The sequence below is a fragment of the Prosopis cineraria genome, unplaced genomic scaffold (genome assembly GCF_029017545.1).
Source record: "Prosopis cineraria cultivar Desert tree isolate PC_DT_omini unplaced genomic scaffold, ASM2901754v1 PC4, whole genome shotgun sequence".
NCBI lineage: Eukaryota > Viridiplantae > Streptophyta > Magnoliopsida > Fabales > Fabaceae > Prosopis > Prosopis cineraria.
The window spans coordinates 6,997,050-7,024,732 of NW_026555335.1; the positions used below are offsets into that span (position 1 = coordinate 6,997,050).

Sequence of the window (27,683 nt, forward strand, 5' to 3'; positions counted from 1 at the left end):
ACTATTAGCTTATTTTAACAAATTAGTTAAGATGCCAAAAAAAACACATGCATTAAAAATAACTTTATCCATTAAATTTAGTGAAATAAGAAAAAAAAAATACACAATAAATGCCTTGAAAGTAACATTCATATTAATCGTATTAACTCATTTTTTACCATTAGCCAAAGGCGAGGAACCTTTCATAATTCTTGTCCAAATAAATGAAGATACTTATATATAGTCCCAAACATTGTCTAAAATAATGACACAAGTTAAATAAAAATCCACAACAAAAAATAACAGCAAAATGTCAAGATGATCACAATAAACTTTCTCTGAATTAATGTCAAAATATTTGAAGATCTTGACTGGTTAATGTCTTTTTTACAAGGCAAATTTTTAGACGTATGGTTCTTCTATCTTCATGCATATTTACTTCTAAAAAATAAAATAAAATATTGATAGTAAATTCCCTTTTATTCATAAATATAGAGATATGTAACTCAAGTAATTTTATGTATGGTCTATAATGGTAGATTTCCAAGGTCTATGCATTTTTATCTATTTTCTATGTTATTTATTTATCATTTTGAGGTAAACCTTTGGATTTGACCAATGATGCAGAGTTATCGAGGTTTTTTTATTTTTTGTGATGAAAGATGGGCATACTTTAAGCACAGACAGCAAGCAAATTTCCATTGTTGAGTGATTTTTCAATCAACTAAGTACATAATGATGGCTACTTCTCATCTATGAAGTGACATGTGTTTTGATATTTTTACGACTTTTAGACCTGTGTTGTATAAATCCTACATGTGATCTGCACATCCCACATATAAAAGATGCTATAGACTGTAAAAGGTAGGAGGTGTCTAAATTTGTTATATAGTTTTGTCTTTAGTTTTTGTCATCTTTTTCACTTTTTAAAAAGGGGAGGCTGTGCTTAGCATTATTGTCTAAATCTGGCTTTTATGTTGACTATTTTAATAAGGACTATCCTTCATTAACCACTTTTATGTCAAATGTTTACAAATGTTATAGGTGTCAGATTAAGCATACTTTTTAAGATTGCAGACTATATGAAAAAATCACTAAGACCTGCCATCAACTTGGAGACTCAAAAAGTTCTGTACACAATTGAAACCCCCAACCTGATGTGATCTATTCAGGTTATAATACAATCTATGGTTGACCCTTCTTATATTAAAGGTTATAGGATCATCATATAGTATAGGCTATATATAATCTGAAACAATGCATAATATATGAAATCCTTAGAGCCTTTTACAGGTCGACTGTAAAAGGATCCTCAATGCCTTAATTTATTGAACACCTCATTGACCTCAATAGATTCTGCACATGTTGCATGAAGATAGGTAGTATGTGGAACTGTGCATGACCACAGCATACTGATTGAACTAATATAAGTTATAGACATTATAGTAATATCTTTTATAATGGTTGGTTTCCCATATGTAGTCCAGAATTTTCACACACTATTGACAGCACAATATCATAGTTAAATCTGTGAACCAAGTGGCTTTTTAAGACTGAGTCCTCTATGATATATTCATTCAAAATAGAAAGTATATAGGGTTCGTCACTTCCAATATGCACAAATCTAATATTTTTGTTGATAAGAATTTATTATGATAGCTACAACTAAATACACATGATTTGTATCTATTCAAGTTATTATACAATCTATGATTAACCCTTCTCATATTAAAGATTATAGGATCAGCATAGAGTGCAGGCTATATATAATCTAAAAGAATGCATGATATATGAAATCCTCAAAGCCTTATGCAATTCGACTATAAAAGAATGCTGCATACCTTCCTTTGTTGAACAACTCATTGACCTAAATAGGTTCTGCATATGTTGCATGAAGATAGGTAGTATGCAGAACTGTGCATAACCACAGCATACTGATTGAACCAATATATGTTATATATGTTATGGTAATATCTTCTACAATGGTTCATTCTAAAGGAATGGTCCAGAATTTTCACACACCATTGACAACACAATATCATAGTTGAAGTATTTGAAATAAGTAGCTTTTTTAGACTGTGCATTCTATGATATATTCATAGAAAATAGAAAGTATGTAAGGTTCATCACTTCCAATGTGCACAGATTTAATATTTTTGTGAATAAGAATTTATTAGGATAGCTACAGCTTAATAAACATGATTTGTAACAATATTGTATGCACAGTTCACACTACCACTGTGCACAGACCTAACATTTCTGAGTCAAAAGTATAGAGACATCACCTTTAGTGTACAGTAATGAGAGTAACAATTCTGAGTCACACCTTTACTGTAGTAGTTGTTGTTGTCCTTCAAGGTGTTCATTAGTGGTTATAAAATGGTGTCTTGGTTGCTTCATATAAACACACCGATCTTAACCTTTCAAGTAAACTGGTGAATACTAGAGAACAGAATCAACAATGTCAAGACAATCTATGATTAAGGATCTTCATGATGGAACAGATAGGTGGATCATTGTTGCTAAGTCTTGAGGAAATGGAATGTGTATCAAAAATCTAACCCGACAGAGGTCTTTTACTTCACAATGGTGTTAGTTGATGAAGAGGTTAGTTCAACTTATATGTATCTATTTCTCCCTTAATACTCTTAATGGTACTAACCGTCAATGCTGTCATTTTTTTAAGGATCTAAGATCCAAGCAAGTATCCTGACCAAGAGCCTACTTGATCACTATCGCCAGACACCTGTAGAGGACCAAACATATTTCATAGCTAATTTTATGTTGTCAACTAACACTAACCAATTTAGAGCAACGACTCATCCATGTAAGATAACATTCTCTCAACAAACTTTTATGAGGGAAGAAGTGGCTGGAATCCCAAAAATGTGTTTCACATTCTTTCCTATTTCTGAGATAATTAAGCAAAAGGAGGATGAATCTATTGATCATCTTATTGGTGATCATATACTCTTCTTTATACTTTTATATTTGTATTGTAGATTAATATTACGATTGTACGAGAAACAAATTTTTATTGTGTCAACAGATGTTATCGAATTTTTAAGAAACATGGGTTCACTAGAAGAGTATGGGAAAGACAATGAAACCAAACATAAGCTGAGGATGGTTCTATGTGATACTGAGTACATTCCTTACCATATACTAAATTTTCTTTTCTGTATTTAACACGTTTTAATTTTTAATTTGACTCGACATAAAATAAAATTGCAGGGACAATGACATTGAGGTTGTTTTGTTCGATGAGTGCTCCAATGATGCTTTTATGGGGCAACTGCATAATCTACAAACTCCAGTGGTCATTGTTATCCAGCTAGCTAGGATTGGTTTCTCTGAAGATGGTCCATATTATATGTTTTCTAATTTTTATTTAAAATTGTATCATTGATTTTTATACCACAAAGTCTGATTAACTCATGAGCCACACAATGAAACTGTGGGAGAAAGTAATTGAGCACAAGTTGAGATTGAGACAAGTATTTTTGAGAATCAGTTTAGTTTTATACCAGGTAGATCAACTACAGAGGCGATTTATCTACTAAGGGGATTAATGGAAAAGTATCGTTGTAAAAATAAAGATTTACACATGATTTTTATTGATTTGGAAAAAGCTTATGACCGTATACCAAGAGAAGTGCTTTGGAAAGAGTTGGAAAAAAAGAGAGTACAGATTGCTTATATTAAAGCCATACAAGATATGTATGAGGGGGTAAAAACTAGTATAAGAACGTCTAGTGGTCAAACAAAGGATTTTCCTATAAAGATTGGACTACATCAGGGATCATCATTGAGTCCTTATCTGTTCAACTTGATCTTAAATGTTTTGACGAAACATATTCAAGGGGAAATTCCCAAATGTATGCTCTTTGCAGATGATATAGTTCTTATAGCAGAGACAAGAGAAAAGGTTAATTGCAAACTTGAGTTATGGAGGAGGACATTGGAGTCGAAAGGTTTCCATCTGAGTAGAAGTAAGACGGAATATTTATATTATAAATTTGGTAAGAGACTATTCGACAATAATTTGAAAGTGAAATTGGAAAATCAAATTATACCTCAAGTGGGAAAGTTTAGATATTTGGGAGCCATTATTCAAAATGATGGCGAAATCAATGGAGATATTTCACATAGGATTCAAGCGGGGTGGTTTAATTGGAGAAAAGCTAAAGGAGTTATTTGCAACCGTAAGGTGCCTAATAAACTTAAAGGAAAGTTTTATCACACTGCTATCAGACCGGTAATGTTATATAGTAGTGAATGCTAGGCTCTAGCGGGACAGCAAGAGCATAAAGTTGGAGTAGCAGAGATGAGAATGTTACGATGGATGTGCGGACATACACGTAAAGATAAAATTCGAAATGAACACGTACGCGAAAAAGTGAGGGTAGCACCTATTGAGGAAAAAATGATAGAAAATCGGTTGAGATGGTTTGGGCATGTACAAAGAAGACCAAGGGAGGCACCAGTGAGAAGAGTGGAACATATAACTTTGAGTCCGATTAAGAGGGGTAGAGGAAGGCCTAAGAGAACACTCTTGGAAGTTGTTGAACGCGATCTTTAATTAATAATATTCCTAAAAGCTTGATAAATGATAGAGCACAATGGCGTCTTGCAATCCATGTAGCTGACCCCACCTAGTGGGATAAAGGCTTGTTGTTGTTGTTGTAAAGTTTGATTAACTTTTATTTGGATAGGTGCACCGTATGTGTGCAGCTCCTTCAATGCCACCAAGGTGTTATATAATCCAGCTATCAAAGAAGTCAAAGATATGATAGAAAGGTAAGTCAAAATATACCAAATTTTAGAGTTTTGTGGCTCTATTCCATTTCCTAACCAATGATAATAATGAATGACAGTGCAAAGGATCGTTCATCACCAATTATGAGTGCTGCATATCTAAACATGACACCGATTAGCACCCAACCATCTACATCAAGCATGATTCGAAATAATAGGAGAGTCAAGATTGCTCAGATTCAAGATCAGGAAGTTGTGAGTGTATTCTGAACTATGCTCTTCTGATTTTACTGGATTTTAAATTAATATTAAAATGTCATTTTCCTTTGATGATAGGACTCAAGTTTTTTGGTGCACTGTACCATCGTTAAGTTGGATACCTGTCATGGTTGGACGTATGATGGGTGTTCCAAGTGTGGATCAAAGCCAAGAAATCACAATGGAGGATTATTTTGCAGTATGTGTAAGAAAAAGCCAGAAGCAATAGAGGCTAAGTATAACTCTTTATAATATGAGTTTATAAAATTTATTGTAAGGATTGTCTGTCTATATTTAATATGCATTTGCTTATGTATCAAGATTAAAAATTCACAACATTGTGGAAGATGACACTGGAAAGGTGTCCGTAATTTTTTGGGACAAATTGGCTATACAATTGATCCAATTGACAACAACAAAGCTAAAAGTTATACTTCACAATGTAAGCAATCAAAAGGAAAACACATTTATGCTCTTCCTTATAAAATATGAAATATTAATTCAATAATTTAATCATTTATGATGTCTGTTATAGCTGGAACGTGAATATGATTTTCCTAATCAGTTAGACGCTTTGGTTGGAAGGAAAATGCTTATAAAATTGAAGGTTAATTCCTACAACAAAGAGTACCCAAATTCAAGCATAAGTGTGACACAATATACTGAATGTGGTGACCTTTTAGACCATTTGAATGAAGCTGTTGAGGAGGTAAAATATTTATTTATTTTGCTATAAAAAGTATTCTGGAGTAACATCAAAATTGTCAATCTATTTAGCTATGATCATTTTGTATGAGCATTATTATGCATATGTACCGGTATTAAAATTGCTGATAGACATGTGATGGAGTTTTGAAATAGTTTCATCGCAATAATAAATATCCTTATTATCCTTGCATATAATAGTAAATATTATATTGTATATATTGAAAGAGTGATAAGTAGTCAATGTTTCTAACATCGTGTAGGAGGGAGTTGACATTCAGGAAGCAGCAGATAAGGTTCAAACTCATATTTCATGTTCAGATTTATTTGATTATTGATAATTATTTTATGTCATAGGTGAATAATCTATTCTTATTAATAATTTTTTCTATATTATGCCAGGAGACTGATTTATCTATGCAGCATACACAACACAATTCAATCCCTGTGAATGAAAAGATACAATCCCTCACTCAACTAGCTCTACCTACTAATGATATTGTCCCTGAGATGTCAACGTCTGAGATGGTGACCCCACCACATATAGTACATGAAGGATATGGAAAGGGTAAAAGAAAGAATACTGTCAAGAGGAGTGGTGGTGCAGGTACTACTGCTAAGGCAACTGACTCAGGAAGTTCATCCATTACACTTGGCAAACCACTAAAAGCTATAAAGCAAGAGAAGTAGACTTCCATAATGAGCTTAGCTGAGAGGTGTCATTCCAGCTGGAATGGATGTGGAGTCTATTATATTTCTGTTTTTTTTCCTGTAGCTTTGTTTGAGAAATGCCTTTGTAGACCTTTAGAATTTCCTGCCACTATATGGTTTTGGATTTCGTTAGTTCTTATATGGCCTTTATAAGCCATACATTTCATTGTGTTTATTTTACTCATGACTGTTGTTGTGTGGTCTCCATAACCCTATAGACTTTTCTTGAAGTGATCAGGGTTGTGGTTGTCATGTTGTTATGTTCTTTCTCTTTATTTCAATAATAAATCCTCTCAGTTTGTTTCACTGTTTCTTTATCATAGTTCAAATTCAAATTCAATTTTTTCTTAATTTAAATTCTATAAGAGGATCGTATAAAAGAAATTTATATAATATTATAAATAAAAATAAAGAAGGTTGCCAGATAAATGTAAGCTAAGTAGACTATGTAATCAAAGTCTCTCTATTAATATATAAAACTACCAAGACAAATAGTGTTTGAATCTTATCTGTTAACAAACAACTTTTAAAAAATTTGAGGGCATACCCACGAAATACTTCAACTTACCTACTTGTGTATTTTGCTAATGAAAGCTTATCTATTTAGTAGATAACTTGATATGCGATGCATTGAATTTGATAGCAACTTCAATGCACAAATGACTTGAATTCCCTTACATTACCAATAATAAATTCTTTTCTGATAAAATGAAACAATAATGTTAGAAATGACTTCCATGACTTATATACTTCAAGCCATGTAGTAAACTATTTCCAAGGTTAACAGACAGCATTAAACAATATATACTTAATGTAATCAAATTGCTGAATTTTTAATAATGACATGGATAGGTTTAGCAGATAACTTGATATGCCATGCATTGCTAATGCTTAAGACAAAAACTTCAATGCATAAAATGACTTGAATTCCCTTGTATTACCAATAATAAATTCTTTTATGATAAAATGAAACAGCAATAATGTCTACAGATTAAAATATAAAAATATGTTGTCAAGAATCTAATATCCACAATCATTGTTAAAAACAAATTGATTAGAGTAGTATGCAATAAAAAAATGATCCATACATTATTTGTTAATAATTTTAATGACTACACAAACTTTATCTTATTTGTAATAAAGGCAAATTATTAGTCTAGCTAGACAAATAGAACATATATTTAATAGCATATCCGAATAAGGTAAGGTGTTAAAGCATACTATTAAATTACCTTATCAGTTGTTGAGCAGTCATTTTCAACCTACTTAACCTACACTCTGTTTCATGAAATAGCCTGTAAAGTTTCTTCCTTTCCTGCTTTGACATTGACATATCTTACTTGCATGAATAAATGAAAGTTACATCTCAGTACTGTGAAATGGGTTTAATATTTCAGTATATAAGTTAGTTTCAGGCTCTGATATGCAACTACATGGCAATAGTTTAGCTTGACTGAAAAGAAAAATGATGGATAGATTGAGCAAACAAGTCACAGCCGAGCCAAATGAAAGCAACCATGCAGTCAGTTCAAAATCACAACATGTATATTCTGCTGTAGGTAATGAAATTGTATGATTAGTTGATTAAGAAGTTTGTTCATAGGTTTATCAGTATTATAATTAAGTCATAAAAACTTCTTCATCTACTTGTAATGTCAAAGAACAGCATGAACTGGGTAGATTTTGAAGAACAAAATCGCATGAGGAATCTACAAAGTATTACCCCACCTTCAAGCCAGAACTTTTTGTATAATTCACCAAATCAATCTATATTTATTCCCCTATCAACCAGTCAAGGTACTATAGTAAATACACTACCATCCACAGTATTATCAAATGAGGATACACATGTGGCTAAGCATCAACGCAGAAGAACTGCTTTGCAAGATATTACAAATGTTGCAACCAACCTATCTACCAAGTTCTATGGTAATGTAATCAAAGGTAAATCTTTGTAAATGTTAGATATTAAGAAAACCAATTACTAATCATTTGTACAATTTGTAGTTAATCATGATACAAGTTATTTATTATAACATGTACTGACCAATTGTAGAAGTGCAAGTGAATTGTGATGCCATTTCATTACCAAAGGATGTATTCAAGCGCAAGAGCAGAAGGTTTTGTGCAGTTGAGACAATAAACAACCCTACAGTTGTTGTGACAGAACCAAAGAAGAGAGGTCGACCTTCTAAGAAGCATGATGGATTACATCTATCCAAAAAATATTTTGATTTAAGAAATGGAGGTTAGTCATGTCATTTTTTAATTACAAAAATTATATATCCATTATCTAATTAGGATGAAGTGAAAACAGTCATCAGTACCTTTGTAGAATCTATTTCAACATATTCAGGAAGCCTTAATTTAGTAAGTCATAAATAAAAGATGAATCTAATTAAAGGTGCAGTAAATAAATTATTAAGTCATGATATATATTTTATAGAAACCAATATAATTGAACGTACTATGCTGAATATTAATATACATAATAAGTTTAATATAAAAAAAGGCTGTTGAATAAGCACTACTACAAATGTTGTTTGTTATAGAGTTGTAATTAAATTAATATTTTGATGAATTCGAAGAATTTTTAATTTAAATGTTAAAGTACTATGTTCTTTAATTTCAAATGTTGTTTAATTTCAAGTTGATGTAGTTTAGGTTTTATGGGTACTCTACAGAGGTATTAATGTTAAATATGCATTACTAAAAATGTTGTTTGTTATAGAGTAAAAGTTAAATTAATATTTTAGATGAATTTGGTCATACCATAATAGAGTACCTGTAGCTATGCTGAGACTCAATTACATGTTACAGGTGGTGAATTCTTAAGTGAGAGTTCTAATTTAAACAACGAACTGGAAGAAGTGACTGCAGGTATCATCACACTTTAAGAAGTAATTTTGTTACTATTCTTTCATTGCACTCTATTAATATTAGTTTTTGTTGCAGATCCACAAATATATTACAAAGACATCGACTTCTCTTTTAATTGTATGGAGGATGAAGAGTATGAACTTAGTAATGAGGGAGATCAAATTAATAGAGGTCAAAGTTTAATGAATTCCATCTTTTTCATTGATATAACAATTAGTTGATGTGTGATTTCAATAAATTTCATCTTTTTTTGCAGATGAGTATGATAAGTTTGGAATTAGTAGTAAAAATGATAATGAGGTTGGGAGTGGTATAATTGGTACTCACTCCTTCCTATTGATACTTTTAACTTAAAACATTTTACATTGTCGGTAAAGTGTTCATGACTAATTTCAAGATTTTCCTTTTTTTTATTGGTAGAATATATAGATGAAGGTGATCCTTTAGAAACCTGTAGTTTTTGCGGAGCTCAACTATGGTTCAATGAAAGAGTTAAAAGAGATGCCTTACGAAGGAATTCAATATTTTCTATTTGTTGTCAAAAAGGTAAGGTAGTTTTACCATCTACACATTCACCGCCACCACTATTCCAGAGATTGTTCTTTGACAAGAAATCACAAGAGTCAAAGAATTTCCATGCAAATATTAGACAATACAATAATATGTTTTCATTTACATCAATGGGAGGGAAAATAAACCATTCCATGAACTCTGGTGGTGGTCCCTATTCGTTTGTATTGTCTGGATTAAATTATCATATGATAGGAAGTTTATTGCCGCCTGAAGGAGCTAAACCATTTTTCTCACAACTCTACATATATGACACTGAGAATGAAGTTTCTAATCGAATCAATGCTGTGAGGTATGTGTTTAAAAATATATCTTTCAATAATTTCTACTTATCTTAATGTATATTAATAGACTTTTCATTGTTTAAATACAGCAAGCATAAAAAAGATATCAATATTGATCCAACAATAGTTAAGCAAATTAAAGATGTCTTGGACGAGGTTAACCCATTTGTGAAACAATATCGAGTGGTCTCTTCATTGATAAAGAATCGTATATTTAATCAATTGAAGTTGCGCTTGATTAGCACAAGGGAACATGATGGTCGTACTTATAATCTTCCATCAGCTTCTGAAGTTGCAGCATTAGTTGTTGGTGATATTGATATGTCATTCAGTAGAAGAGATATTATAGTAGAGGAATTATCAGGAACACCTCAACGCATCAATGAATTACATGTGTCTTACATTCCTTTTCAATATCCTATATTGTTTCCTCTTAGCGAGGATGGTTATAGAGATGACATTGATCATCGTGAGGAAACTATTATTTCAACCAAGGAAAAGAAAAGGGTTAGCATAAGGGAATACTTTGCCTATAGACTAATGGCACGTGGAAATGAGTTATCCCCATTACTTCATGCACGTAGATTGTTACAACAATTCATCATTGATGGGTATACAATGATTGAATCACAAAGACTACTATGGGTAAAGACTCATCAAAAAGAGCTTAGGGTTGATTTATATTAAGGGTTGACTGATGCACTAATTAGCGAAGAACGAAACGCAAATTCTACTGGAAAATGAATCATTTTGCCTTCATCTTTCACTGGTGGGGCAAGATATATGATTCAAAATTATCAAGATGCAATTGCTATTTGTCAATGGGCAGGATATCCAGATCTTTTCATCACTTTCACTTGCAACCCTGCATGGCCTGAGATAACTAGATTTTGTCAGCAAAATTCATTATCTCCTTCTGATCGGCCAGACATTCTATCTAGAATTTTCAAATTAAAATTACAGTCATTGATGAAGACTATCAAGTAGAAGAAAATATTTGGAACAATCCGTGCAGGTTAGTATAGTAATTTTAATTAAAGTTTTAGAATACATGTTTTCTTAATTATAATTCTTATATTTTGTGTTATTTATTACCTCCTAACTAATCATAATAATACTAATTGTTTTTCTTTGTTTGTATAGAAGTATATACTATTAAGTTCCAAAAGAGAGGTCTTCCACATGCACATATTCGTTTATTCCTTAATCCTCAAGACAAAATTAAAGATCCAGATCATGTGGACAAGTTCATCTCTGCTGAGATTCCTGATAAAGAATCCTCACTATTGTTACATGACTTGGTAAAAAGATTTATGATTCATGGTCCATGTGGTAAAAGTAACCCTAAATCTACATGCATGAAAGATCAAAAGTGTAGTAAATATTTTCCCAAGAAATTCAATGAGGAAACAACCATTGATGATGATGGATATCTTACTTATAAAAGAAGAGATAATGGAAAGGTTATTGAAATCAAGGGTATTCCTTTGGATAATAGATATGTTGTGCCATATAATCCTTTACTATTATCCATGTTCCAAGCTCATATCAATGTTGAGAAGTGCAATCAATCTACTGTAATTAAGTACTTATTTAAATACATTAGCAAAGGTGATGATAGGGTAGTAGCTACAATTTATGACAACAATGATGAGATTCAACAGTATTATAATTGTAGATATGTTTCTACATATGAGGGATCATGGCATATATTTGAATTTGACATTCATCATAGATATCCTTCTGTTGAAAGATTAAGCTATCATCTTCCAAAACAACAATTTGTGATATATTGTAATACTGATGATGTAGCTGATTTGCTAGACAAACCAAGGGTTTGTGAGTCACAATTCCTTGCTTGGTTCAAAATAAATAGATCTAATGATGATTTTGCCAAAACATTAACATATTCTAAATTCCCACAATATTATGTTTATCAAAGGGATAAACGAACTTGGAAGCGAAGGAAGAAAGGATTTGCAGTTGGTAGGATTACTCATGCATCTCCAACATCTGGAGAACTTTACTTCCTTAGAATCCTATTAACAAAGGTAAGAGGACCTTCTTCATTTGATGATATCAAAACTGTTGAGGATATTATACACCCAACATTTAAAGAGGCTTGCTTTGTACTTGGATTATTGGATGATGATCAAGAATATATTAATGCAATAAGAGAAGCTTCCATATGGGCATCAGGAATATCACTTTGAAAGTTATTTGTTAGTATGTTACTTTGTTGTTGCCTAAGTCGTCCCGAATTTGTTTGGAAGAACACCTTAACTCTACTATCTGAAGATCTGTTGTTTGTCCCTCATCATGATCCAACCTTATCAGGTAATTTTAAATTAAGAGTTATTTTTTTCATCCTTGCTTTGAAATATAAGCAATATAAAGTAGTAGAAATCTTATTAAAGTTATTCTTGTATAGGGTTTCAAGTATCAATGTTTGATAAGGAACAAGTTGCACTTCAACAAATTGATGCTTTGCTTAAAAAGAATGGTAAAACGCTTCATGATTTTCCATCTCTTCCATTGCCTGAGTCTACATCAATAATTGACTTGACAAATCACCTCATACTACAAGAACTAAATTATGATCGACATGCGTTGCAACTACAAGCGGATACTCTCATCAAGGCCCTTAATACAGAGCAAAGGAATATATTTGACCATGTCATCTCTTCATTGTCTTCAACATCAGGTGGATTCTTCTTTATTTATGGATATGTAGGCACTAGGAAAACATTCTTATGGAATGCATTATCTTCATCACTTCATGCTAAAGGAGATATAGTATTGACTATCGCATCTAGTGGTATTGCTACAACATTATTACCTTCAGGAAGGACAGCACACTCAAGGTTTGCAATTCCTATCCAAATTACTGAATCTTCAGTCTGTAACATAAAACATAATTCTCCATTATCACATTTAATACAATGCACTAAACTCATAATATGGGATAAAGCTCCAATGGTTCAATGTTATTTCATAGAAGCATTTGATCGAACACTTAAAGATATAATGCATTGTAATAATCCTTTTAGTGGAAAGTGTGTTATAATGGATGGTGATTTTCGCCAAATATTTCCTGTCCTACCAAAGGGGGCAAGAGCAACTATTGTAAATGCATGCATTAGCTCTTCACATTTATGGGATCATTGCACAATATTCCGATTAACAAAGAATATGCGACTGTGTTCTTCATCTTCAAACAATGATACCCAAAAGTTGGCATCATTTTCACAATGGTTGTTGGATGTTAGTGATGGAAATTTAGGGGAACCACATGATGATACAACTAAGATAGAAATTCCTCCTGATTTGTTAATCTCCAATTACAAAGATCCCATGGAAGCAATTGTTCCATCCTCTTATCCGAACCTATTAGAAAATTTATCAAATTCAAAATATTTCAATGACAGAGCAATTCTTGCCCCTACCATTGAGAGTGTAAATGAAATTAATGATTACATGTGTTCATTGCTCCCTGGTGAATCAGTTGAGTATTTAAGTTGTGACTCCATTTGTAAGTCCACCCGTGACAGTGATTGCTTTGAAGATTTGTATACTATTGAATTCTTGAATACAATTAATAGCTCTGGATTGCCTCCTCATAGACTTAAATTGAAGGTTGGAACACTGGTTATGTTGCTGAGAAATATTGACCAAGCATTAGGTTTATGTAATGGGACTCGATTACGAATTACTCATATGGGGAAGAGTGTAATTGAAGGCATCACACTAAATGGATCAAATCCAAATCAAAAGGTTTTGATCCATAGAATGGATATGAATCCTTCGGAGAATAGATGGCCATTCCGCATGCAGCGAAGACAATTCCAATAAGTCTTTCATTTGCAATGACTATTAATAAAAGTCAAGGCCAATCTTTGAGACATGTTGGATTATATCTATCGAAGCCTGTTTTTACACATGGGCAACTATATGTAGCATTATCAAGAGTGAGAAGTATGGACGGGCTTAAAATTCTTGTGCAAGATAATGACAACATTAGGAAGAGCATAACTACCAATGTTGTATACAAGGAGATATTTAGGAATTTGATGTAATTTTTTGCTAACATAATGGAATTGTTACTGTAAAATATATTTGGTTGATTCAATGGTCTATTGATTTAATTACTAATACATGTATTTAGAATTTATAGTTTTTAAGCTTCCCGCACGGGGAGTGAACGCTAGTTTATATAATGTACATATCCAACCAATCTATTCCTATGACAATGTGTTGGTCTAACAAGCTGGACCCAAGCCAATAATTCTTGTCATCACACAACAAGGGATTAATAACCCAGAGAGGGATGAATCCTAGAGACAAATTATAAAAAGCCACAATCATCAATCAATTTTTTCTATATATAATCTATTAATCATTAATTAATCTTTTTTTTAACTGCTGCATTCATATGCAGAGAGCTCTCCTACAGTGGCAGGCTCGCCTTCTCTTAAGCAATTAAGTGGAGGTATGGTCAGAGTCTCTTGAGTCCCATACGCATTCCAGCAAAACGGGTCGTCCAGAAGCTGCCCTTCGTACGGCAACAGCTCAACCTCCGCCATTGTTATGTTGGTGCATGCGATGGTGTCGCTGCAAGCGAAGTGGATCGGAGGGGTACGCACGTCGTACGTGCCCTTTATGCTTCTGTACGACACTTCGTTTACGTGCACCGCCGACGTCTGGTTCCGGCATTCCTTGGACAGGCAGTAGTATTGATCTATGATGATGCAGTTTAGGACGTTGTCCATTTGAATGTTCTCGAACCTCAGCCCAGTCACCGAGCCCATCCCTCCCTGCCACGTCTTGATTCGAAGCCCATTGTCTGACTCCCTTATGACGGAGTTTCGAACTGTTAGGTTCGTCACACATGCCTGCGAATTGTGCACTCCCAGGCTTCCGATACTGCACATAATAATAATAAAACATGGTTATGTACCAGAGACAGATTCTATAACCTCTTAGTTTGCATTTTGCTCCTTTCATGCCTATATAATAGAACACGAAACAACTGAAGGAAAAAAAGGAGTCATGGGGATGTGTCTTTTTAGGTTTGGTTTTGTCTGTCTGTTCTGGTTCTTTATTTCTGATTGCTCTAACGTCCTACAAAATTAAAGATGCTGCCTTATATGATATGATATGGACCATTCCAACTGTTGAAGTGATTGGTCGTCACAGGTAGAGGAAAGAAAAGTAACACTCGTCTTTAAACATTGATCATAGTCTTTACACAAATTGAAAGTAACTTTCACTTTCATTTTCATGAGGCCCGCACTGGGAAGCTCACATGTAGGGTAAAGTTTATAAATCCTACTTATCTTGACATGGGATTCATGACAAATTTATTGTTGTCATTCATCTTCTTCCTTTGAAAATTAATATTTGCTTGAATTTGACAGTAATCATTAAGAAACAGGATTTGTTTTTTCTTGGGTATGTGCTTTGATATGTTTAAAGTTAAAATTAAGATTTCACTCTCTTGTGGATAAAAAGAGGGAATTAGAGGTACCTAATCCCGTGGCTAGGACCACAAGTGACACCCTCTATATTCACATTTGAGCACCCAGGTCCAATTGAAATGCAATCATCACCTGCCAAGTCATCATATTTTTTTAAACCGCACGTCCGAATATGAACAGAAACACGGGACTAAACAGGCAAATGTGGTGATTGAAACTTTGTTGTTTTGTGTGTACCGTTGCTAATCATGGAGTTGGATATTTGCACTGTGTTGCAGTTCTCTATGTGGATTCCGTCGGTGTTGGGGCTGAGCTTAGGCGAAGAGATTGACAGCTTATCAATCACAACTCCTTGGCAGCCATCGAACTTCATGTGGAACTGAGGGCTGTTTTGAATTCTTAGACCAGTCACCGCCAAGTTCGAGCTCATGAAGAACCTTATCATCTATGAAAAGTCCAAAAACAAAAAGAAAAGAACAAATCAGAAACTTTGCTGAGAAAAGGCTCATAATCAATGATTCAGCTGAGAAGTTTACTCACTGTTGGGCTCTGACATGGTCCTGGCAGCGTTTTCCCATTGGGACCCTGAAAGTTTCATTTTTTTTTTTTTAAGTAGAGTTTCAATTTCATTTCAACATCAATTGAATACAGAATTCATCGGGAAGGGCACGGATTACACGTTTCAAGAAATTAAATTGTGCCCACCATAAATACTAAAGGAGGGATCAATGCGTTACTGATATGATAAAATGATGAGATTACCCTGTGAGGTTTGCAAGGAAGCTCCCACCACTGTTGTCCATTGCCTTCTATAATTCCAGTCCCACTGAAAGTCATTTGATCAAGCTTGTAAAACACAAGCCATTGGTTGCGACTATCCTTTTCTGGCCATGAATCTGGTCCCTCTGGAGGCATAAGCACTCCATCCACCTGTTCACATTTCGCACATTAGTCTTCTTCTTATCAAAGTTTCCAGACAAATGATGTTTTGAGGAGATGAAGTGTTCAATTGAAGTTACAAAACTTACTTGAAACACAAGTCCAGGCTGACAGGGACCTGAAAAGATAGTGGAAGTGATTTTGAAACGGTGATTTTCAGGAGCTAGAACCACCCCTGAATCTACTGCACAGGCTGCTTTCCACGCTGCCATGAACGCGGCGGTGTCATCGGCGGCGCCATCTCCGACAGCCCCGAAGGATGTTACGTCGAAAACAGAGCCAGAAGCGGAATGCCCTGGATTATCTGGATGTGGTTTAGAAGGAACACTAGGAGACTTGGAAGGAGGTGAAAAATTATGAACAGGGCTTTTCTGCTTCTTTGGGTGGTGGTGGTGGTATCTTCCTTCTGCATTTCTCCAATTTTGTGTGAACAGAATCATAGTAATGCAGAGCAAAAGAAATGCGCGAACGAGGTCCATGAAGAGGAGATATACTCTGTAAATTTGAAGTGTGAGAGAAAAATGGTGAAAACTAAACAAGGAGGAAGAATAATGACGATGGACCTATTATGGTCTAACTAGCAAGTTTCATTTCATCCTGAAGCAGAGGTTCGTATTTATGATTCAAGACTTAGAGATGGGCTCAAGAGCTGTTTCCAGAGCACAGGATGACACGTGTCAAACCCTGGTTGGCTAGAAGTGTGGGCATCTGGAGGAAACTTTTGGAGGTTCTGGTGCGACTTTTTGGAAGGGTTTCTTGTTCTAATGATCTTCGAAGTTTTTTTCCAGGAAAAAAAAAAAGAGTTTTGCTTTAAATTTTTCTCTGTTAAGTTTCTTCCTTATATACTGATCAATGGTTTTGTTGTGGCCCGTGGCATCTCGAGCCCCTCTTCTATGTCCCTACATTACATGAATTTCTGTTTTTCAGGTAATCTGTTGGCTAAGAAATGTTCGGCTATTGTGAGGCCCTAGTTTTCTAGAATATCGTGTTAAAGCTGCAATTCATATGTATATAAATCTCTATATGGTATTGATTTTATAAGAAGCCGTTTTATTTAATTTATAGATTATAAAAATATAACTCAATTCAAACCCTCTACAAAACACAGCAAACCCAGCCCGAGGATTTAGTTTAACTCTAATTCTTTATAGCTTCTAGTTCAAAAAGTGTATTGAAGAGTTCATTATGTTGCATGCCCCTGAATGATCAATAGTAGTCAGCATTCTTTAGAATAATTGAAAAGTTAAGAGAATATGGGTCGGGGAAAAAAAAAAAGGCATGCTAGTATATGTTATGTCAAATGTTTATAAATTTCATATAATTAAATTTATGTATAATGTAAAAGTATGGCTCTGCAAAGTACTGATCCATGATAATATATGTGTTTTTACATCATCTAGTTCAGAAAGTGTACTGAAGAGTGAGGAGCTGAGTGGGTTGCACCCGATTAAATTTGGTATCAGTATTGTATTCTTTATGGAGTATTGATTTTTACAGAGTCAACATATTGGGTGACAAATCCATGTGCATGCTCGTTTATTTTATGTTATTTTACTAATAAATTTCATAAAAATTATCAGTATTTTACACGATGATATATTTATTTATGTAGCATCGTGGCCGCTAGTTAATATATGACGACGTGGAAAGATCAGATGAGCTTTCTTTTTATGTCTTTAGAAACCTATATGCATGTAGACGAATACATATACTACCAAATACACTGAATAACAGTGTTCTTTCCCAATATGCAGCCAAAATATTTTCGACACTTTTTTTTTTTTGAAAGGGAAAGACTAATCTCAGCAGAAGAAGCTAAACATCTAATTTTAGCTTATAAGGGGGAGGGGAAGAAATAGAAGCCGTGTGTGTATCAACAAAATCATATCCAATCATTTATGTGAATTGTTAAATGTTAATACGTACGTTTCTAATACTGATGATTATATAAAATAAAGCATGATGAGCACACGAAGTGAAGAGAGAAGATAAAAAAATGGTATTGAGCAATATTTTGGGAAAAAGCGGGGATCGGGAAGACTGGGCAGGGAATAAAGAACAGAAGTGTCAATTTAAGAGTGAATGTGGTGATGGTGTGTGAGAGAGAAGAATCAATCTCGTGACTCTTTGTTGTTGGGTAGCCAGAACCTCCATGTATGGCCATAAAACTAGGCCGCACTATTAGGTCCACGACAGCAGAATTGTTCATTCACGGGTCACCAATCCTTTTTTATAATTGTTTCAAGAAATAAACAAAACAAAACAAAAATAGCCTCAATCCACATGCATGAGTAATCACTATTATTTTGACGAACTAAAATTATACATGTTATCATATATGAAACAATGGGATCATCATCAGGTCATCAACTGGCCAGCGACTCACCTGGTGAAATATCTCAGCGATCTGATGCGCCGATCGAACTTGTCTTTGTGATCGCGTGAAAGAACAACGGACGTAGTAAGTTGCGTTAATTGTGTGGTTGAATAATGGGTGGGGGGAGAGGAGGCACTTATAGACGAGGAAAATGGAAACTGTAGACGACGGGGGTGCGTGAGCGTTTTGTCCTACCTGTCACGTGGGGACTCTCACGGGCGACATCTCTGGTGGCTTTTCACTTTTCGTGATCTCATGTTCAGGGGTGACATCGGTGTGTTTGTGGCTCCCATGAACGACACGTCGGATTGGCTTCCTTCACGCGCCAGGATAGTGGTTCTTTTCTTCCATTGTGGTTCCAGTATGACCACCATGGCTTACGCCAGGGAATTTTGTTCCTCACGTTAGCTCTACATGTGAGAGAGATCACCCAATGTTAATTTAATTAATTAATAAAGATTTCATCAATCACTTAACAAGGTCACATCATATCAGTTCAAATCTTACTAGTAATATAAAGACGTGAGTGATTTACAAGCATTTTTATAAACATTATTCAAACTTGAAAGCATGCGTAGATCTTAATAAACTCTTACAACTTAACTTGTCTAAATTTTTATTCTCTCAATTTTAAAATATAAAATATTTTTAATTAAATTTTACTTTTCAATAAAATGATTACTATTTTTTAATTAATCTTATTTTTTTATATTTATTTTTATTAAACACCTTACAATAAATATAAAGTTATTATCAATAGAGACATTTTAAAAAAATATAATGATTACACCTCAAAAGATTAAAAATATCTTATATTTTTTAATATTTAACTCCTCAAAAAATGTCTTAAATTTTTGAATGAAAGAATTATTTATTAAATAAAAAAAACTTTACATGTAAGAGGATCAGTACTAAAAGTGAACTAATTATTCAATCATTTAAGACAAATGGTTCAATAATTAATATTTTTTTTGTTTAAAAATATAAAATATTTTTAATTAAATCTTACAACTTGATAAAATAATTAATTGTTTATAAATAAACATTATCTTTTAATATTTACCTTATTTAATAAATTATTTTACTTTAAAATAAACATGAAGTTATTTATTTATTATGGATACACTTTTAAAAAAAGATAATAATGACATCTTAAAATACTAAAAGTAATTTACATTTATGAACATCTAATCTTTTAAAAAATATCTTACATTTTTTAACGGAGGGAGTAGTCAAAATTTTAATTAAATCATAGTCAGGTAAGTCATAAATAAAACATTTTATTGAAGCAGCCGATACACTAATTTAATGATTTTGGATATAGCATGAGCCTAAACCTTTAAGAGCTTTTTTTTTTTTTTAAGAATGGCATTCAAGGACCTTTCAAGGTAACTTATCACAATAAGGGCTCATCAATTTTACATCAAATATTATCTTATAAAAATAAATATATGTTATTGTTAATAGCTTAAACTTGTTAAGTTTTTAAAGAAATCCTAACAAAAATACAAGTCAAGATTCAAATTTTTACAGTAACATATACATATTTTTTAGAAAATGTCCTATGTAAAACTGATTAGTCATTGTCGTGATAAATTTCTTGAAAGGACTTTAAATGCCATTCTCCCTTATAAAAAAATTAGTGTGGTTTTATTTTTCAAACTTATGTTAAATCTCTTAATCATATGCTCAAAATGGTGCATGTGAATGTATAATTCTTTTAAATACGTTGGATTCAGAGAGACCGTGCGTGTTAAAGTTCAAACGCAACATTACCAATACTCACGGGCTAGAGCTACTTACGCACTGAGTTTGAGTTCAGACGTATGACGGGACGAAGAAGGGACACATATATGTTGGGAATAATTCACGAGATGGTGTTTTTTTGTGTGCGGTCACACTCACGGGCTGCGTATAATACACATGCAATGGGATTAAAAGGTAAAATATTAGACATGATGTGGTTGGCCAACAGAATTAATAATTAATAATTATTTCATAAATAGCTTTATTGATAGGGTTCTGAATCCTAAAAGGCTGCAAATGAACCCATTACTTTAAGCTTATGATCTTTGGTTTTTTTTTCCCCCTTCCCTGACCGGCCACCCGCTCCCCGTAAATGTTGGAGTCTGATTATGATAAAATATAAAAAAATAACGACACCAGCCACTTGGGGCAATAAACACTGCTTGATGTTCCCAAGTTCACAGGCAGTTTACCCGGCCCATTCATAAAGGCTGATAATATTGGGCGGTTTACATCCCTTTCTCAAGCCACATTAACAAGCTTAAGTAACTTAACATTAAAATGTATTTTCTGACCAATAAAATTTGGTCTATAAATATTTAACTCATAACTTATAAGATTATAGATTTAAATTTCATTGCTAATGTAAAAATTTTGCTGATAGGTAATCTAGAAGTACTTATATAAAAATTCTTTAAGTTTAGATGCATATACTGATTTTGTTAAATTTTCAAAACTTAACTCACTTAAACTTTTAACTTAGTTATTTTCTGTGATAGCAAGTCTTTGTAATATATCATCAAAATGATGAATATTATAAGCAATTCATTATATGCGTTGGCATGTTATTCAAGCATCTAATGAGAGCTTGTTAAATGGGGGAAAAGCATAAATGTAAAGGTTTCCATGTCATAGAACATTAGAATTGTCTCTAATAAAAAGCAAATGTCAAGAAAGAAAAAAATTGTGACATAATTTCAACTTGATTCCACCTAACCTTAGCTTGAATTCGCTAACATTATAATTGGTTTCAACTTGCAAATGATTGTTGTTTCATCTAGACATCAATTGATTATATAGTTAATCTCTCCACCCTGTAGAACGTAAATGTATGTGGTAATAATTTAGAATTCATCTGGATTTTAGTTAGGTATGATTGATTAATATGATTAATTTTAATTATAATTAATTATGTTATAATACAGTTTGTTTTGATACTAAAATTGACTTTAGTATATAAATTATCATAAAAGACATTGCTTTTTAAAATTAAATTATTGATAAAGTTGTATTTAATATTATTAAATTTGTTAAACTTTATTTAAAAAGTAAAATATATTATAGTAAAATTGAATATATAAAATCTCTCAAAGTTTATTTTAAAACGTGATTTTAACTTAATAATCAACCATCAACTTTTTTTGCTTTTAGGTATTTTTTTAAAAAATTGATTATTTGTGCCCAAAATCAATTATAATGTCTTGTGAAACAAGTAGTTAAAGAAGAAGAGAATAACATGTTTGTAGAGATTATTGTAGGCCAGCGAGTCATTTCTACTCGGCCAATGCTCCTTCATTCTAGATTTCAGCTCATGAACTATTAACTAGAACTATAACTACTTTGAACATTGGCAATGCTCTTCATTCCACATTTCATCTTGAGAACAAGTTAGTAGAGGCAATTGATGTCTACAACACAAAAAAACAGAGTTTGCTTCAAAGTAAACAATATGGTCTATGGAAGGTTTCAAGAAAAGCAAGTAATGTTGGAGGGTGACAGGGGGAGAGTGTTTGAGGTTAGGGAGAGTGAAGGCAATGAAGTGAGAGAGAGGGAAAAGGGAAGTTAAAGAAGAAGGGAGGTTTTGTAACAGCCCTCCGCTCACCCCGCCTCCCCGAGGTCTTTTGCAGCATTGAACACTCTCCCCCCAAGCCCCACAACAGGGCGACCCCACCCCTTACAGTGAGCATCAGGAGACAATCCCCCGCAGTAGTGTGCGGATTATTCCCCTTACATAGAGCCTCCCCAAACTCGAACCCACAACCTCTCCTACATAACAAAGTTGAGGTTGAACCTGGTACCATTGAGTCACTTGACTTAAGACGTATCATGACTTAAGACGTGGTTGGTGGTGGCCAAGGATGAAGAGAGATGTAATTGAACGTGTAACTCATTGTTTGACTTGCCAGAAAGTCAAAATTAAGCATAAAAAAACCAGCCGGAATGCTACAGTCTCTTGATATTCCAGAGTGAAAATGGGACAGCATTTCTATGGACTTCATTACAGGATTGCCTAGAACATCTTCTGGTCATGACACTATATGGGTAATCGTAGATCGACTCACCAAATCAACTCATTTTCTTGCTCCAATATCACGTATTCTCTTGAAAAATTAACTGAATTCTACATAAGAGAAGTGGTGAGATTGCATGGAGTGCCGACAAATATCATATCTGATCGTGATCCAAGGTTCACATCAAACTTTTGGAACTCATTACAGGAAGCTATGGGTACTCGTCTGAGTTTTAACACCGCTTACCATCCCCAGACCGATGGGCAGACAGAATGAACCATACAGACTCTTGAAGATATGTTGAGGGCTTGTGCCATTGAGCTTAAGGTAATTGGAATAGTCACTTGACATTAGCTGAATTTGCTTACAATAATAGTTTTCATTCTAGCATTCAGATGGCACCTTATGAGGCATTGTATGGAAGAAAATGTAGATCGCCACTGTGTTAGATAGAATTAAGTGAGAGAACTGTTTTGGGGTCGGACATTGTTGATGAGACTACCTAAAAGATTGCTTTAATCAAGCAAAAATTACTCACAGCTCAAAGTAGATAAAAGAGTTATGCGGATAAGAGGAGAAGATCGCTTGAGTTTGAAGTAGGTGACCATGTATTTTTGAAAATCTCTCCGGTAACTGGTGTTGGAAGAGCTATTAAGGCTAAGAAATTGACACCAAGGTTTATGGGGCCTTTTGAGATCTTAAAACGAGTTGGACCAATAACGTATCAAGTAGCATTACCATCCCAAATTGCTGGTATACACAATATATTACATGTATCACAACTGAAGAAGTATCAACCAGATCCTTCCCATGTAATTGAACCCGAGGAGATTGAACTCAGGGAGAATTTGACGTTCAAAGCTGAACCAGAAGAAATTGTAGATTACAAGGACAAGCAATTAAGAAACAAGACCATTAGATTGGTTAAAGTAATTTGGAAGGGCACAACTCCAGGTGATGCTACCTGGGAGACCAAGGACAATATGCGACGTGATTATCCTCGTCTTTTTGATTAAGTAAGTAGTTAATAGTTACTAACTTCAATTTTTGAGGACAAAAATTTCTAAAAGGAGGAGAGAATTATAACATCCCAATTTAAATTTTAATAGTTAATTTAGGTTAATAGAAATTTTGAAAAATATTTAGAGGTAAGCAAATTAGTAGGAGATGATTATTAAATCTAACTTAGGATATCATTCTAAATTAAAAAAATTAAAAAATAAAATATTATTAAATTATTATTATTATAATAAAAAAAGGGAAAAGGTATTAAAAAAAAGAAAGAAGAAGAAGAAAGTTGGCTTCCTCTTTCGGCGCGTGCTCTTTTGGCGCATGATTACCATATAATAAAAAAAAAAAGAAAGAAAGAAGAGAGAGGAAAGGAGAAATAATAAAAAAATGTGGGACCCACTAAATTTTTATAAAAACTCACATGTTTCATTCGCTTCTTCGTTCTTCCCTGTACGCGAGCTGAGGCAGAGAGAGCATCTAGTTTTACCGGTGCAGGAGATCTAAGTTTTTAAGGTAGGAGTTTTTAATAGGATATTTAGGATGTGATTTTAAGCTTTTCAAGACTAAGTAAGTGTTCTAAAAAATTTTCTTAGTCATCTTTCCTCTTTGGTTTCTGATTTTATAGTGGTAGAAAATTTAGAATCTGGAAGAGGGATGAATTTATGTTAAATAAATATGATTTATGAGGTTGTTAGTAGTATAATAAATGTTCTAGAGTATCAATTTACTGATGATCTTTGAATTTGTGGCTTATGGATCAAATTCTAAACTAAATCTGAAAATATATGTTGATTTATTGAGGTTTAGATGATTATTTGGGATGAGAAATGAATTATTATAGCTATAGGATTATGATTCTAAGTTAGAGACTCAATTTTTAATTTTTGAGTATTTTAGGTGCGAATTTATAAAATAAAAAGAAAATTTTAATAATAGAAATTAGTTTAGAAGTTGATTTTTAGATTATTAATGTTTATTGATGACTAAAAGAGGAGTTAAAAATTTTACTTAATAGTATTGACTCTAGATTTATATTAAGATTGAGATTAAGAATTATGTTATATTTTTAATTCTATTATTAGAATTATTTTATTAGTTTCAAAAATTGAAACTAATATTTATAAATAATATGTTATTTGTAGATTGTATTATTGGTGAAGATTGTGGTGGGAAAGAAATTTGTAAAGAATAATTTATTGAAAAAGCCACGAGGTGACCATGCTTTTAATTTGTGATTAGTGTTACTTCATGTTAATTGGATGATTATTGAGAAAATTATGAATTTTGTAATATTGTATAATTGTGCAATATTATCATGAATTTGTTTGATTATTGTGGGAGGTGTTGGGAGACTTGCTATTGTTGTTGTATTTATGTGCCACGTGGTACGCCCCTATTGGAGCTCAATAGGTGGCTTGTAAGGACTCGAACTAATTTACCTTTAGCCGGGTAATTTAGCATCCAGTGAGGGCTACGGTTCGAGGTTAATGAAGGGATATAAAAATGGTTGTTTGTGTGTATTGTAATATTTCTTATATTTGTTGGAATTATATTATTTTTTATTTTCACTTAATAAGCACACACTTAACTGTTTGTATACAGTATCATAAATTAATTTTGGTTACTAGGACTTTTGAGTCTTATTATGTGGTTAACAATTTTTAGGAGAAGAGCCACGAGTGACACGTGGAGGAGTCCCAGAGGCTTAGTGGCATAGATCCACTGTCTCTTTTGGGTATTTGATTTATGATTTATAATGTGTTATATTGTCAATATTAGGACTCTTTGTTTATTGACAATTATATGAATATATAAATGTAATCATGCCTTTCAAACTATTTCTATTTTTGGTATACTTTAGATGACTGTAATTTTAATATTTGGTTTACTTTGGATTGGTTAAAATGACATGATTATAAGGCCAAATAACTGGCTTGTGTTGAAAATTGACTAAATTGTTTATTTTTCTTGTTGGAAGTATAAGGATGGACAAATGTGATTTAGCCTAATGGCACATGGGAGGTAAAAATTTATTTGAAATGTTATATTGTGTGAGTTAAAGCCAATTATAAAATATTTTATATTGAAATTATTGATATAAAAATGTGTTGGGTGGCTGTAATCCAACTATAGTTGAGTTAAATTATTTAAAAAAAAATTTTTTTGTTGTACAGGTTTTCCTGGGAAGAAAAGAGCCATGAAAGGAGAGAGAGACTAGAATGATAGAAGAATGCTTTAAATAATGATACGTGTTAGCATCTAGTCAAAAACAAAAGTTTAACAGTCAAATATCAGTCAATGTTAATGGTGGGGCAAAATTGTATCCTTTTTAAAGTCTTAGGGCAAAATTACTTTAAACAAAAATTTAGGATACCAAACACTCTTCAAGAAAAAGTTCTTGGGTATTTTTGCCTTTTAACCCAAAAACAAATATGGTAAGATTTGTTGGGGTTAATGTGAGATCAAGCTATAATTAGACAATGTTTATGATAGTTTCACAATTCACTTAATAGTAATTTGCAGTTGCTTACACATTTAAATATATATAAATCATTTCAGATCATATGTCATGTATGAAAACATATATCTAATTATTGCTTGAATTACTAAGACCATATTTCCTAATTTTAAGTTATATAAAATTTAAAAAGTGAATAAATTTTAGTTGAATTTGTTTATTCACATAAGATTATTAATATATATATATCTATATATAGAGTTGAACACAGGATGATTGACTATCAACTATGGTCCTCTAGGCTCAACGGCGATAGCCAAGACATTCAAAAGAGAGGACAATGGTTTTACAACCCATTTTTGGAGGCCTACCATCATTTTTAAAAGCCTTATTTCCTTCATCCCTTGAAATGATTCCAAGTCTGATCTAAGAGCAAACAATGGTTTATGATTGCTTGAAAAAGCACCTTATAACTGTCCACCTCTATAACCACTCTCCGATTCTCTACCGTTTGTTAATTAGCATATATTAAAAGGTCATAACTTTTCATAAAGTATATAGTTAGTTTCATATTATCTTTTAAAATCAACCTCCTTTCTCACTAGTCTTTCTCTTTTCCAATCAAACTCGAATTCTCTACATATGGGAAAGGGCAAGTTTTGCAAGTTGGCAACATCAAAATGGGATCATTGTGGTATGGAAACAAAAATGCTGACAATCAACCATCATGCAAATTGAAAAGAAAGGAATTTACTAGTTCTTGGGGGACCCAGAAGTTTTTTTCCTTACAGTATTTAAAACCGGGTCAACTAGATCAGTTAAAATAGTAACTATTAAACTAACGTCTCAACTGTTTTGATGAAATGCTTTATTCATGATTGGTATGATTAATTCAATTGCAATTTTAACTATTAATTATTAAATTAATATCTTGACCGGTTTGATGATTGGCATGATTTTTAGTAATTTATTTTTATTTTTGAGACCTAAAACTTAATGTTACTTTGTACTTTTGGTGATATGACATCACAAATCGATTTAAAGGAAAAGTGTGACACTTACTCTTCCATAATGCCCATTTCGTGTTGCATGGAACAACGTACGTTGGGTTCATTTAAGATAGTTTATTTAAAATTAAAAATAAGTGATTGATTATTATATAGTTTAGAGATTTTATAAAAAAAATTATTTTGCAGACATTTTATAAAAAGTAGACGTTAGTTTTTTATGTATTTTATA

The 27,683-nt window shown here is 32.9% G+C and overlaps 1 protein-coding gene and 1 pseudogene across 1 annotated transcript; one reads left to right on the forward strand and one right to left on the reverse strand.

Annotated features, from left to right (window-relative positions):
• The first annotated feature begins 12,590 nt into the window (after nucleotides 1-12,590).
• On the forward strand, nucleotides 12,591-14,221 carry LOC129308431 (uncharacterized; annotated as a pseudogene).
• Nucleotides 14,222-14,242: 21 nt separating this feature from the next.
• LOC129307952 (polygalacturonase At1g48100) lies at nucleotides 14,243-19,032 on the reverse strand. Its single transcript, XM_054948905.1, has 7 exons — nucleotides 18,948-19,032; nucleotides 16,651-17,056; nucleotides 16,385-16,552; nucleotides 16,163-16,207; nucleotides 15,860-16,067; nucleotides 15,673-15,754; nucleotides 14,243-15,068 (listed from the first exon to the last, which is right to left on the reverse strand). The coding sequence occupies exons 2-7, from the start codon at nucleotides 17,038-17,040 to the stop codon at nucleotides 14,561-14,563; spliced, it is 1,401 nt and encodes a 466-aa protein (XP_054804880.1). The 5' UTR covers nucleotides 17,041-17,056; nucleotides 18,948-19,032; the 3' UTR covers nucleotides 14,243-14,560.
• Nucleotides 19,033-27,683: the final 8,651 nt, after the last annotated feature.